Genomic DNA, 14,839 nt, shown 5'->3' with positions numbered 1-14,839 from the left:
TTATTCTAAAAATTAGGTTTAAAGTAAAGCCGCTCCAAAATATTTATAATATTACCCTCTTTATATTTTTATTTATGATTTAACTCCTAAATGATTGTGTTTTTTTAATTCAACTAACAAATAGCTTATGTTTTGAAAGTGCCTTATGTTTCGACTCAAATCGTCCAACATGTTGGACAAATTATTGAATTATTTTATATACATTTGTTTACCGGTGCCTATTTTTTTGAATTCATTACATTTTCTTATTGCTTCTAACTTTTTCAGAGTAAGCAAATTTGTTGAAAACTCAAAATTTGAGGAATTCATCACATTGGCAAATATTTGATACACCACTGCTTTATAATTAAAAATCAAAGAACGGGTTTGAAATAATAAAATGAAACAGGTTTGGGGTCATTTTTTTTTTAATATTAGTTCAGAGCACAGGTGTAGAATTTCGAGTTCAGGCATGCAAAAATTCACTCTTTTATCATTTATACTTTCATAAAATATCTAATCTCATACATATAATTTATAAATGTTCAATATGTAAATTGTTAAATCAATCAATAAAATTTTGACACGTAAAATATATTTTTTTAAATCATCAAGTTCACATAGGTAGTATAATATTATTTGAAAAACTAAATAAAACAAAAAAAAATAATTAAATTAAATTTTAAAAAAACCCAAATAACTAAACATTAAGTAAATGATAAAATATAGATACTTCTATGTAAGTTTAGTATTTACTCCTTTTTCATTAATCATATTAGTTATTTATTTTTTAACTTAATTTAATTTAATTTTTTGTTTAATTTAATTTTTCACATAATTTTATATTATCTATGTGGATTTAATGATTTGAAAAAAAAAATTATGCGTCGAATTTTCATAGGTTGTTTTAGCAATTCATTAATGGTGCTAACACCCAATACCATAACAAAGCACATATTGATAACTTAGGCACCGCATTGGACATTTTATGAAAGTACATGTAACATAATAAAATACATATTGATAGTTCAAGTACCACATTGGACATTTTCAATGTGCAAGTACCACATTAGACATTTTATGAAAGTACAAGTACCATAATAAAAACACATATTGATAATTCAAGTACCAAATTGGACATTTTCAAAGTACAAGTACCACATTACATATTTTATGATAGTACATGTACCATAATAAAATACAAATTGATAGTTCAAGTACTACATTGGACATTTTCAAAATACAAATACCACATTAGAATTTTATGAAAATATACATACCAAATGTGACATTTTCACTTTCTATTATAATTAGGTTGATCAAGAGTCAAGATTGGCAACGGACACCATATCCCACCAATCACACCATGCATAAAGCCGAAGGTTCACATCTCCTCAAATTTAGGGTTAAAATATCCACACCCAACCCAAAAATTGATGCCATATTAATCATTGAAGTAACCTCAAACAAAACCAAAACAATCAAATCCACTTTTATTAATCACAATTGCATAACATTTATAAGCATTAATTCATACGTTCTAAATATTAATTAAGCAAAGATACAATAAAACAAGTTAAAAGACAACATTCAAGACTCAAAATATCAAAAAACAAAAGACAAATTTCGGTATTTTGTCTCAATGTATCAATACTTGAACCAAAAATTTAAACAAACAATTACATGAGTACAAGTTCCGCTACGTGAGAGCCAATTTATTGATACATAGAATAATGTATCGATATCTTGATCTATATTTCGATACCTCATACAATGTATCAATACTTTGTGAAGAAGTTTTGATACCTCATCTCAAAATCCAGAAAAATTACAAAATTGACAGTTTAAGCCTTCCAAACTAACCCCAAAACATGCTCAAACATTACCAACATATAACCAAGGCTATTCATACACATTTAATATATCAAATTTAGTCTAAAATGCAAAGTCTCATGCGTTCAAACATATTAGATAACGACAAAATATAAAACATGAAATTTAATTAGAAAATTCATGTATCAACCAAAGCAAGTTACCAATATTTTATATATATGTTCAAATATATCAAAAATAACATTTAAAATCCAGGTTAAACCAACATTTAAAATACAAATGACATTTGAAATTCCTAATACATGCATTACGAAGGTTGAATATAGCCAACGATCCTTCAATATTTTTTGGATTCTAAGAAAACTCTAACGTCAAAAATCTATGCACACTAAGCATATAATATTCAGTGGTGCAAAACAAATCCAAAATACCCTAAACTAAAGCTAAATCACAAATTATATAAAAACAACTTCGTATTGATTCTCAACAACATATACCACAAAACTAACTCCAATTTCACATTCTTTCATCACAACTCTCCAATAATGCTTCAAGGTTCATTTTGCATATCTCATTTTCAATACATACCAACATATTCCAAAATTTGTAACACAATATCCTTTCCATTAACATATTTTAGTTCCCTATTAACTGAAATTAAATTTGTAAACAAATATATGAAAAGTGTATAAGCACAAATAGTAGGTACTCTGTTTATAATACGACTTAATCCAACCATTCCTATAAGTTACGCAAAGCACCATAAAACAAATCTCTCAAGCCCACAAAGCTAACCTGTAACACAAGAGCTCAAAATATACCATATGACATACTAATTATACTCTAGAACTATCCAATTTCATCTAGTGAGCCAATTAATATATATTAATTCACTTTAATAACTTAACCAATATAGTAGCACCATGATTAATTCAACGGTCTAAGCATTTAACCATGACAGCAGTACCATCAATCATTACTAAACAAAGTTCACTTTCAACATGAATTCCCAAGCATTTTACCATCATATACACTACAGCAAAACAGGTTTTTAGCGGCGTTTGGATAAAAAATACCGCTATAGATCAAGCACTAGTGGCACTTTTTGAAAAACGCCACTATAGATCGAGCATTAGCGGCCCCTTTGAAAAACGTCGTTATAGGTCGAATATTAGCGGCGCTTTTTGAAAAACACTGCAAAAAAGTGAGCACAACGCTGTCGTTTTATGTTGAGCTTTAGTGGCATTAGTGGCGCTTTTTGACAAATGGCGCTATAGATTGAACATTAGCGGTGCTTTTTAAAAAAACGCCGCTAGAGGTCAACCATTAGCGGCGCTTTTTGAAAAACGCCACAAAAAAATTAAGCACAACACTGTGTTGAGCTTTAGTGGCATTAGTGGCGCTTTTTGAAAAACGCAGTTATAGATTGAGCTTTAGCTGCGCTTTATCAAAAACGCCGCAAAAAAATATTTTATCTGTCTATTTATTATTTAATGGTTTATTTATATTAATTAAAATACAATTTATTTTTATTTTTAATTGAATACTTAAATTCTCCAAAAAAAAATAATGACACGTAGAAAAATATTGAAAGTAAAAACATAGAAAAATATTTGTTAAAAATGAAAAAAATTAAAATACTATTATTTAAAATAATTTTAAAGTTTTTTGGGTATATGACTGATTGTTTTTTAATTTATATATTAAATAATTTCTTATATAATCGTAAAAGAGATAGTATTAATTTTAAAATATTGAATAAATTATTATTATAGTTTAGGGTTTGTGATTTAGGGTATATGATTTAGGGTTTAAGCTTTAGGAGTTACTATTTTAAGGTTTATAGATTATATGTTTAGGGATTATGGTTTATGGTTTAAGATTTAGGGGTTAGGGGTTTAGGGTTTATGTTTTATGATTTAGGGTTTATAGGGATAAGGGATAAGGGTTAAGGGTTTATATTAATTAGTGTTTTTTAATTTATATATTAAATAATTTCTTATATAATTGTAAAAGAGATAATATTAATTTTAATATATTAAAATTATGATTATAGTTTAAATTATTTAAGATATAATAGATAAACTTTATATATATTAAATAGTTTAAGATTTAATGTTTACTTGAGATTTGTTAAATGATAAAATTTTATACAATCAATTAATGCTTTTATATTTAAAAATATTTAATCTAAACCATTTCATATATATTTAAATATTATATTTAAAAAAATTGATAAATAAATAAAAAAAGTAACAGATTGATATGGATAGGTAACTATATAATTAGGGTTTAGGTTGTAGGTTTATAGTCTAGGATTTGGGGTTTGGTGTTTGGGGTTTAATTTTTAGTGTTTAGGGGTAAATATGGTGAACTACTTAACTTGTGAATCTTGGATTTTTTTTATAATATAAATCTAAATGAGATAAATATAAATTATTATTTTAAAAAATATATATATCAAAATGGGTTAAATCCCAAAAGCATACATGAACAATGGTTTAGTGTGCAATTGTATACATAAACTTTAATTTGATACAGTTCTTGTAAATTATAACACAATTATTGATATAACATTATTTTATATTTATATATTGCATACATAAATATTTATATTTATTCAATATAAAAATATATTGATGTATTTATTTTTTTAAATATGTATAATTAAATCAAAAATAAAGTTTCAACTATACATTTAAACGACAATTAGAATTTCACGTCTAAAATTATACATTAAACCGAAATTCATATATAATTCTGAGATGTATCTCTATCAAAATTTAGGTGTATACATATAATTAAATGCCATTTATATAAAAATCTAAACAACTAATACAGACCATACTTAAAAGAATAATGCTTGTATTGCTGTGTCATTTTGTATTTTTTAATTCATCGATTCCATTTTATTTTTGTTAAAGTTTCCTTTTGTATTTCATATATTAATTTAAAAATTATAAAAATCTTCAAAAAAATTTAAATTTTAAAAATTAAAAATTAAAAAATTAATATTTTAGTCCATATTTCAGTTAAAACTTCAATATTCAAAATTTAAAAAAAATCCAAAAAATGATAATCTCAACACAAAAATTTTGAAATAAAAAATAGAAAAAAAAATGTTTAAAATGGAAAAAATTAAAATTGATCAATAATGGCGTTTTTAGGCAAAATGCCACAAAAAGTTGAGCAAAGCTATAGTAGCGTTTTTAGTGAAAACGCCGCAAAATGCCATTATTTTTTATAGCAAAAAGGGGAAATCAAAATCCCGCTCGTTACTCCCTCTTCTTCTCATCTCCGTCGCGCGCCCTAAATTCCCCAAATAAAAGTTTGTACTTATTTCTTTTTCCCTTGTACTCTCACAATTTGCCCCAAAATTTCCCATTTCCAACAACACCAAGTCAATACACCTACACCAATCACACTTATTTTTCCTTTTCATTTCACTGCACTGAATTCACCCACCATAGCTACTCCTTTTCTCTCGATCTATTACAACATGTTTGGTTGGGTGTATTGGCATAGCCATTACACCCCTAATCGTGGGCCCCACTCAATACATTGTTTGGTTGGGTGTATTAGCCTAATACGGGTCTATTCCATTACTGATCTAATCCCCAAATTCCACCGATTTCCAATCCCTTCCTTGTGCTCAGTTTAGGTCTGGATTGAGTTTTGGTCCCTATTTTACCCTCCTGATTCACGCTTCTGTCTTACCCAAAATCCACCGTATTCTGTTTCTTCCTTCTACCTTTCTTCTCCACTCTCCTCACCTTTCTGTCTTACCTTTCTATCTCCACCGATTCACGCTTATACCTTTCTGTCTTACCTCTCTTTGGCGTTACAACTGGACTTTGAACACCAATCAGAAAGCAGCCTCCTTCTCACGTTTTCTGTTCCTCTCTATCGGTGAAACTATGTTCTGTCCATTGGAACCGGTAAGGAAGATACAACCTTATTTTTTATTTAAAAATATGTTTTCCCAATGATTATTGGATTAAATTTCATCCTTTTAATAGTTTTGTTTCTTGGTTTGGAAATCTAGAAATTGGATTAAAGGAAACAATAGAACACGGGTCTTTCACTGATAATAGTCCTGCCACTTTTTCTTTAACTGATGAAGATCATACCATAGCTAACGTTGTTAGATTCACTTTGAATCAAGAGTCAGTTCACTCACCTCTGTTTTTGGCTTTGATTCATGCTGGGTTTTCTTTGTTTTAAGTGATTGTATTGAAAGTGGAAGCTATCATTTTTATGTTGTGCAGCCCAAGGGTTACATTCTGTGGCTACAGTATTCCTCATCCTTTAGAGGCTCGAGTTAATATTATAGTTCAAACCACTGGTAAACTCAATATAACACTCTTTTTCAAGTACTTTGGTTGGGTTCAAGTTCCTTTAGTTGTTCTATGTGAAAATTTGTAGGTGATCCAGCAAGAGAGGTATTGAAAGATGCATGTCAAAATCTAATGTTGATGTGTAGGCATGTGAGGTGCACTTTTGACAAGGCTGTTGAAGATTTTAAAGCAAGCAATGTTGTGAAGGCTATGAAAATTGATTCACAAGACAGTAGTGGTGATGATTCAGAAGAGAGTGAATGAAAATGATTTCCTACCATCTATCTTTCACATCTTAAGACTATCATGTGGTCATTAGCTCAATCTGAATTACTTCTTTTTGTTATCATATCAAAAGCTTTTCGTTTGATATCTCACTTATCATCAACTATTTTCATTGGATTTGCAAACTAGAGTTGCCTATGCAAGCTATTCGGTTTACCTTGCTTGCACAAACCTATTTATATTTAAGGAATGAGTTAGGGAGAATACAATAGCATGTTGTTAGCATCCACTATTTCAGGCTGTGGGGATTTTCTTTTGGTTTCATCAAGTTCGAAGTTGTTTCTCCTGGCTTCGACAAATGTGGTATGGATCTCTAACAGCGCTTTTGAACTCTGATTATCTTCTTGGGAGCGTCCTCAGCCTGCTTGCTAGCCTGCATTAAGCATCGATAAACATCAACTCAACCATTTTGTAACAGGTAAATGCAGAAATCATATCTATTCCTTGAGTTATCAATTACAAATTCTGGGATTACTGTGCATATGCTCCACAATCAAATACAACAACAATACACAATATTCTTATGCACATTTCCTCACAAACTATAATATTTCATGTCTTCTACATTAAGATTGCCTCACGGTGGTTTGAACACTTCTAAAACCAAAACAGAACCACACAATCAACTAACCGAATGATTGAGTTTCGCTTTGCATTTGTTTTCCAGAACCTATAAAATCTTTCACTGCTTGCTAGAAACCTCTGAAGTTATTTGAAATGGTGTTTAACTTCATTGGGCTCATTGCTTCGGTTGTCTCTTCCGGTACCAAATCATTATACATTTGTTTCTTCCATTGACAGAGCTCCTAACTCAACAAAAAACCAGTAGTTTTCCAACCAGTATGGCACTGTCTACCAATATAAATATTTCCTCCTTAGTGATTATAGTGAGGGGCATATTTGTTGTCAATGTCCAGCTTTGATGCAACATGCAAATGTGGAAAATAAATAAAACAAAGAGGACATATGATAGGGCACTATGTGAAGATTGTTTTAAAAAGTATGATCTAGATGTAAGATATGTTTTTTTAATAGCTGCCATATCTTCCTTTACTAACTCAACTTTGTTGTTTAAATCAGTTTATTGCCCAATTGTTCAATTAAGAAAAATAATGTGCTATGTTAGTCCTGAGGCAATGGGATGTCGTCCATATACTTTGGGTGGAATTGCAATAATAATTTTATTGCTGCTATAGTAGTTTGTATTGATGATCTTTTTCCAGTTTCATGTTGCCGCTGAATTGTTCTCAAGTCATAGTACCATTACTTGTGTAATAGTTACATAAGTCATATATTATTATCCTGACCACTGTTGTTCCAGTAAATTGATGTTCTATGTGGAATTTTGTAGGTATTGGACTGTTAGCTACCGATTTGCTCCAGACATAAATCGTTGGCAAGCTGAAGCTGTAGTTGCAATTCAAGAGGTTTGGTAACTTATCAAACCTTCTAAACTAAAGAAAAATTGTAAGACATATATATGTTCTGTTTTTTTTTGTTTACTCCATAGTAATGTTTGGAGAGTTATATTTTGCAAGTGGTGATGTAGTAAGTTGATTTTTATTGGTATATTTAATTTGAATTTGGGATCGAATTTCTTAAGTTGATGTAGTTCGAAAATTTTAATCGAATTTTTTAAAATTGGAACATTAGATATAATCAAGTAAAGAACTTGATTAAAAAACAAATATTCAATATATTAAAATTGGATCAGTAGATATAATACAATGAATAAATTGTAAGGTGATTAAAATTGAATGAATAAATTAGAAAAATTTTATTAAAAAAAAACTAATTAAATGTGTATATTTATATACACCGCATTAATTAAAAATATTTTTAATTAATTAAAATAAAAAATATTATTTTAATAACATTACATATATATCGACTTTTGAATCATTGGCAACTACTTCAGTACAAAATAAAAAAGGTAATTAATAAGTATGCTCATTCATAATTTTTCCCCACAGAATGAATGATGTTATTTGTAAACAAAAGCAGTCCTCAAAAATCTTCTCCCAAATTTTTTGTGCCATTAATATAAATATAAACCGGTTAATGTGGTATATTAATATATAAAAGGAAATGAGTATATAAATTCATATAAGAATATTAATTATTAAGAATTTATTAAATTATATATTTTAATTAAAATATATTTAATAATAATTATGTTTAAATATGATTAAATTATTTATTATTGATATTAATAATCTTATTAAAATTTAAATAAAATAATTTATCAAAACAAATTTCTGCTAATTATTAAGAATTTTATTAAATTATATATTTTAATTAAAATATATTAAATAATAATTATGTTTAGATATGATTAAATTATTTATTTTTGATAATAAATAATCTTATTAAAATTTAAATAACAATAACAATAATCATTTACCAAAACAAATTTATGCTAAGGGTATTCTGATCATTTTAGTTTTCTCCATTATGCTATTACACCTCTATTACATTTAACCAAACACAGTTTTACTATTACGCCTCTATTCCATTACATTCAACCAAACAGTTGATTTGCTATTACACATCTATTCCATTACACCTCTAATCCAATACACCTCTAATCCAATACAGCGAACCAAACGTGCCCATAGGGTTTCTTTTAATTCTAGGTAAATCTTGCTCTCTCTTTTTTCCCTTCTTTTAATTTCAGTTTATTTCTTTATAATTTTGCTTTTTTTGGGTTTCTGAAATAATGATTCATTTATGTTGTTTTGAAAAATCTGTATTAGGAAGTAACGAAATTTTGTCCTTTGATTTGGTGGCTAGAAGATTGAAGAAGGGATTTTATTTATTATTCTTTTGCAAACATTGCTTTTGTCTTTCGTTTTGATAATTTCACAGGGGTTCAAAACATCATTGTCTTACAGTTATTTTGGGTTTTTAAACTTGTATGATTATTTGTGTTTCTAGCTGGTGGTTTCAATTAGATGAGGCTAACATCTCCATCACTGGTGTATAGAGGTATCTTCGCCATGTTCCTCGCAGCTTCAAGATAGGTTTCAGGGAAGGTAGGAAAATGCTAATGTCTTTAGGCTCGTTGCTTTTTGATTTTAGTTCCATTGCATATTTCTGTTCTTGTAAGAAATTTTGGGTTTTCTTTTCTTTCAAAGTGTTCTTATTTTTTATTGAGGGTGATGTATAGGTACTGAAGCAACACCAAGGAAGAAGGTTGCAGCAGCTTTTGCTTAAAAGGCAAATTGTAATGGTATGAGGTTTTATTTTGGATAAAGCCATGTTTATAAGGGAACATTTAGTGATGAAGAGTGAAATTATGTTCCGTTGGATGCTTTAGTTGTTATTTAGTTTCTATTTGAATGTAGCTGTCTTAAATTTTGAACAATTATTGGAGCTAATGTTTGACTCTTAATTTCTTCATTATCTTTTTTTTTAACTTGATCAATGTTCTTGTTTTGTTTAAGATGCCCTTAAATCAATGGATCAGAAACGGGTTCATGATTTCCTTTTAGATATAAGGTAATGCAGGTTCGGATTTTTAATCCTTTTTCTCATTTATTTTTCTAAATTTGTATAATAATATTCTCATTTGAATATTATAGTTATTGTCTACAACAGATACAAATCTTTCTTTGAATTTGTTTACTTTTTATGCAAATGATCCATTAAAAATGTAAAACTTATTAAATTCAAATATTTAATATATTTAAATATTTAGTTGTTGGTTTTTAAATATGTATTAGCTGTTGGTTTAAAGTCCGTAAACATACTCGGTTTAATAAAGTTTTCTTTATATTTTTTTTGGTTATGTATAGAGGCATTACGTTTGCCCCTTCACATCATATTCTTTTCAGCTGTTCCCCATCTAATATACCTGTGGTATAGTGGAGTTTGATACAAAAAATTTACAGAAAAGAATAGCCTTCTTTACCAGCACTGATCTATTTTTGTTTGCCCACGACACAGGGTGACTATATTTTTGTTTATCTATATAAATATGGTATTAATATCATATACATAATCTCAACTTATTATTTTATTAATGGGCAATATGAGAAAGGTTTTTCACTGTATGCTGATGTAAGTATTTTAATGTATTTGTGCTCAGACTAATATATCTGCCCTTAGCTTGAAGGAACAAGATGAAGGTGTTTATAGAAAGTCCAGGAACGGGGAGTAGGTTAATGCTAAGGATATATCAATGTGCATTTGTTGCTGTTTCCATTGCAGTCATGTTCTTTGCCTCTGATTTCTCTTCCTACACCACATTCTGGTACTTTCTGTTTTTACCTTTTTCTTACTTTCGATTCTGCTCTCAAATTTTACGCTTTTAGATTCAACGGTGCTTTTTTCCTTTTTTTCCTCGTTTCGATTTATGTGGAAAATTTAATATTCTTTTTATTTTTTGCCATTATATCAGTATTCCAAGGTTTGATGATCAATATAATTTTAGGTGAAATTATGTGTTTGAATCAGATTACTTATCAGCTTGGGAGCATAATTTTATTGGGCAAAAACTATGGGTGAAAGATAATTACCTTAGCTGATTTGTAGACTTGTGGATTATTACCTCTTTGAATGTTGGTGCAAATTTGTTTTTAGTGCTAATATTTAAAAGAATCCTGTAGCTATTTTTGCTACTCTGGGTGTTCTGGTTTCAATTTATTGGATGTTGATTAGTTTCTAGATTTGAAATCTGGGTATGTTCAGTTTTTAAGTTTAAATCAATTTTGGACCCTAGTATTTATGCTTTCTGTTTCTTATGTCAGCTGAGAAGCTTTGAGTATTGTCCTTGAAGGGTATCATTCCAAATTCTAGTTTTGTGTTTTTGTTAAAAATGGAGATGAATGAGAATTTGCTACCTTCAATTTTACAGTTTGCTTGCATGAATGTCTAGCCTACCTATTCTTCTGAAATTTTATTCTAAGCTGAATAAGAAGATGTAACAATTGTGTCTAGGAAAATAATAGAAAGTTGGTTGTTTCAAGTGTACTTTTGTTTTTAATAGCAAATTTTGTTTCAAATTGAGTGATTATGTTGGGGTTAACAGCACAGTAGGAAAAATGAACTGATCTCTATAGAACTTTTCTTCTACTATACATAATGCAGTGATGATGGTTTACAATATAGTGACAGCATTTAATACAGCCCTTCATTTGTGTTAATGACATTCGAGACAGAAATATAATATAGGTTTGAATGAACTTGAGTGAATAGTTGACTAAAAGTATATAATCTTTTTATGAGTCTTCTATTTTTCATGTCTGATCCTTCAAATATGCAACTCTGTTGGAACTTATTCTTGTTCATTTTTGAAGTCTCACGAAGTGTAGGTTTTTGTTGTGAAAATGTTGAAAACAGTTATTTTGGCATGTAAAATAGCATTTAAGCTTATCTTGTGTGGAATCTTATAGTTCTATATATTCCTAGGAAAGGGGGGAAATGTTTAGATTTGATGGGGTGGAAAGGATGGTTAAAGTAGAGAAGAAATGCACTGCAATAATTTTTATTTTGTGCACTGCAATAATTACAAATTGCTTATGGAAAATAGGTTTTCATCCATTCTCTAGTTGGACATTTTTTTTGCTTCTTTGTTGATGTAACTTGTCTGTGATTTCAGCTCATGAAGCCAAATATATAAACGTTTTTATTTTCTATTTGGTTTTCTGTTTGGTTCTCTTGTAAAATGAATATAAACGTTGAAAGAATTGTCAATTTCTTTTAATTTTTTGCTTTTGTGTGTTTCTTGAGCAGCAATTCAGACGAGGTTACAAATGGCAATGGAGGTTATAGACAGTCTCGAGATAGCTCACACTACGGAGGACTTCTTTAAGTTATATGCAGGCACTGCAATACTTTGGCTTCATCTAAGCTTGAACCAGCCCTCTGTTGTATATTGTTTCTTCTTCTTTTCTGATCTTTTTCCTTTGATTAATGAGAGGTGATGATGATTTGGCATTCTTTTCTCACCAGGATAAATTTTGTTTTAGAAATAGTAATACTTTGTGATTGTGTCTGTGTGTTTTTTTTATGTATTAAATTACATATTGAATCAATGTTTATGTATTAAATTTAAATTATTAATTTTTATATTTAGTTTTAAAGTTAAAATCTTTATAGAAAATTTAATTTAATTAATATTTTTTATTTATCCTTAAAAATAGTTTAAAGTTCAAATTTCAAAAATAAAACATTGTCGAAACCATTTTTTTTGAAAAAGGGGTCGACTTTGTTTGAAAACGAAAATTAAAACGGGAGTCGCCACCAATCCTTTTTTTTTAGGTGTGATCGGTCACCTCGTAATCTGGATGTTTTAATAAAATATTTCGATTTATCAAAATAGTAAATTTGGTCTACAAAATTAAAGAAAACAGGTTCGGGAGTTGGTTACATGCGAGGAAGGATTAGCACCCTCGTCACGCCTAAAATTGGTACCTAATTGATTGATTAGTGTCTTATTGTCGAAAGTAGAAAACTTGGAAAGAGTTTTAAAATACGATCCCTCTTCGTATTAATGTTAATTTTTACGAAGAATTTTCTTGAGTAAATCGAAACGATGCTAAAGACCTTGTCCCGAAATAATAAAATGTCACATGAGGACGCAACATTTTATACTTTCGATAATAAGCTAGTCTTTTGATTTTCAAAACTCATGCTTTTTAATTAAAAGGTTATTTGGTCATTTGAATCAAGCAAGAAAAATCGAAACCCAGTACGTTAAGGCACGATCTCTCGAATTTCCGAAACACAGAATATTGCCTTTATTAAAGAATTCCCTTTTTATGAATTTTGGTGAAAATTAATTTAATATTTAAAATGATATACAATATATGATACAATGTTATGATGACAATGATAAGATTACAAAGGTGGATGTAGTATTAATAAACAAGTCTCGATAAATGAGTAAAGCAATAAAACAAAAATACATGACGTAAAAATAAACATACATAACATAAAATGTTTAAAAGTGGATGGGACAATGAACTATATACATAAAAGAGGAAGCAAATGATGAACAAAAGTATGAGTAAATATTAATAGTAAGAAAATACACGAATCAACAAACATTTATAAAGAAAACATTAATCTTACAAACTTTAATATGTATACATAAATTATATAGAATAATAAATAAGTAAGTAAAATATATATGTAATATTAAGTAGAAAATCTTTTAAAATATGAAAAATAATAAAATAGCAAAGATGAGAAAAAAATATAACAATAATAATAATGATAATAGTAGTAATAATAATAATAATAATAATAATAATAATAATAATAATAATAATAAAATGAACTTCGAAACATGCAAAAATATATGTATAAAGAAATAAATAAATAAGCAATAAAATAAACAATAGTGAGTAATAATAATAAAAGAATATTAGAAAAATATTAAATGAAGAAACGAAAAGAAAAGAAAAGAAAAGGAATAAATAATAAATACAAAAAAAATGCTACATGTTAATTTAATAACATGATAATATTAACAAGGAAGGATTAAATTAAAATTAATGTGGAAATTTGGGCGAAAATCGGGTATGGAAACAAGGAAAATGACCAATTTACAAATTACAAATAACAAGGAAAGACCGATTGGGAAATAATCCCTATCCTCCAAAACGCACCATTTCAACGTGAGCTAAAATGAAACAGAAATAAAAGCACAGGGGCAAAATTTAAGGAACAAAACAATAACAAAACAAAAAAGAACTAAATTGTAATAAGCAACAAAATTAGAAGGGGTTAGCGTGTAAATAACCCCTGCCTTTAAAACACGCTGGTCCTGAAATGGGTCAGGTTGGACTATGGTTCGGCCCAAAACGGCACCGTTTCAGGTGCTTAACCCATTAAAACCTTGCAAGGACTAAATTGGAACAAAAATAAAATGTATGGCCAAATTAAAAAACAAATAAAAGGGGTGAGACCTGATCGAATTAAGCTTCAAAAGCGGAAGGGCCTATTGTGTAATTAGACCATTAGTCAAAAACACGCGGATCCCCTAGGTTGGATCGGGTCAGTGTACGGGTTGTATAAGACGACGCTGTTTTGGTGCCTGAAGCTTAGGCCCAAAATGACGTCGTATTGGACCTTATATAAATGTAAAAAAACACCAAAAAAAATCATTTCAACAGCTTTTTATTTTTTAAAAAAAATCTTATTCCTTCTCTTTTTCTCTCTGGGACTGACCTAGAATTCAACCGCAGAGGCTGTCGGAATCAGCCATGACCACCGGTCATTGGTGATAGTGACCGTCACCTCCGGTGGTCGAAGAGGAGAAAAAGGCTTTTTAGCCCTTTTCGAACCAAACCTGAAGGCTAGGCCTTCGATTTTAAAAGGGATGCCTTTACTCCCTACTAGCCACTCTAATGCCAGAGAAGGCCTTCGACGAGGGGGTAAACGAGACGACTCAGGTG

The 14,839-nt window shown here is 29.1% G+C and overlaps 2 protein-coding genes across 7 annotated transcripts; both read left to right on the top strand.

Annotated features, from left to right (window-relative positions):
- The first annotated feature begins 4,966 nt into the window (after positions 1 to 4,966).
- On the top strand, positions 4,967 to 8,021 carry LOC121211438 (DNA-directed RNA polymerases I and III subunit RPAC2). The gene is made up of 5 exons (XM_041084205.1): positions 4,967 to 4,979; positions 5,858 to 5,978; positions 6,081 to 6,157; positions 6,238 to 6,852; positions 7,786 to 8,021. Exons 1-4 carry the CDS (start codon positions 4,967 to 4,969, stop codon positions 6,411 to 6,413), a joined length of 387 nt encoding a protein of 128 aa, XP_040940139.1. The 3' UTR covers positions 6,414 to 6,852; positions 7,786 to 8,021.
- A 967-nt stretch (positions 8,022 to 8,988) lies between these two features.
- On the top strand, positions 8,989 to 12,376 carry LOC107928666 (CASP-like protein 5B1). Of its 6 annotated transcripts, XR_001692666.2 has the most exons (6): positions 8,989 to 9,070; positions 9,372 to 9,469; positions 9,604 to 9,666; positions 9,881 to 9,935; positions 10,545 to 10,689; positions 12,171 to 12,376. XR_001692666.2 is itself a non-coding variant. In XM_041083058.1 (5 exons), the coding sequence occupies exons 3-5, from the start codon at positions 9,895 to 9,897 to the stop codon at positions 12,247 to 12,249; spliced, it is 258 nt and encodes an 85-aa protein (XP_040938992.1). In that variant the 5' UTR covers positions 9,113 to 9,469; positions 9,604 to 9,666; positions 9,881 to 9,894; the 3' UTR covers positions 12,250 to 12,376. The 6 variants fall into 6 exon arrangements, 1 of the variants encoding a protein (XP_040938992.1); XR_005906304.1 differs by lacking the exon at positions 8,989 to 9,070 and having other exon boundaries at positions 9,107 to 9,469; positions 9,881 to 9,944; positions 10,525 to 10,689; XR_005906303.1 differs by lacking the exon at positions 8,989 to 9,070 and having other exon boundaries at positions 9,108 to 9,469; positions 9,881 to 9,944.
- The last annotated feature ends 2,463 nt before the right edge of the window (positions 12,377 to 14,839 follow it).

Source organism: Gossypium hirsutum, chromosome A12 (genome assembly GCF_007990345.1).
Source record: "Gossypium hirsutum isolate 1008001.06 chromosome A12, Gossypium_hirsutum_v2.1, whole genome shotgun sequence".
In the NCBI taxonomy this organism is placed as follows: domain Eukaryota; kingdom Viridiplantae; phylum Streptophyta; class Magnoliopsida; order Malvales; family Malvaceae; genus Gossypium; species Gossypium hirsutum.
The sequence above is the reverse complement of the archived record's forward strand: the minus strand, read 5'-3'. Positions and strand labels throughout refer to the sequence as shown.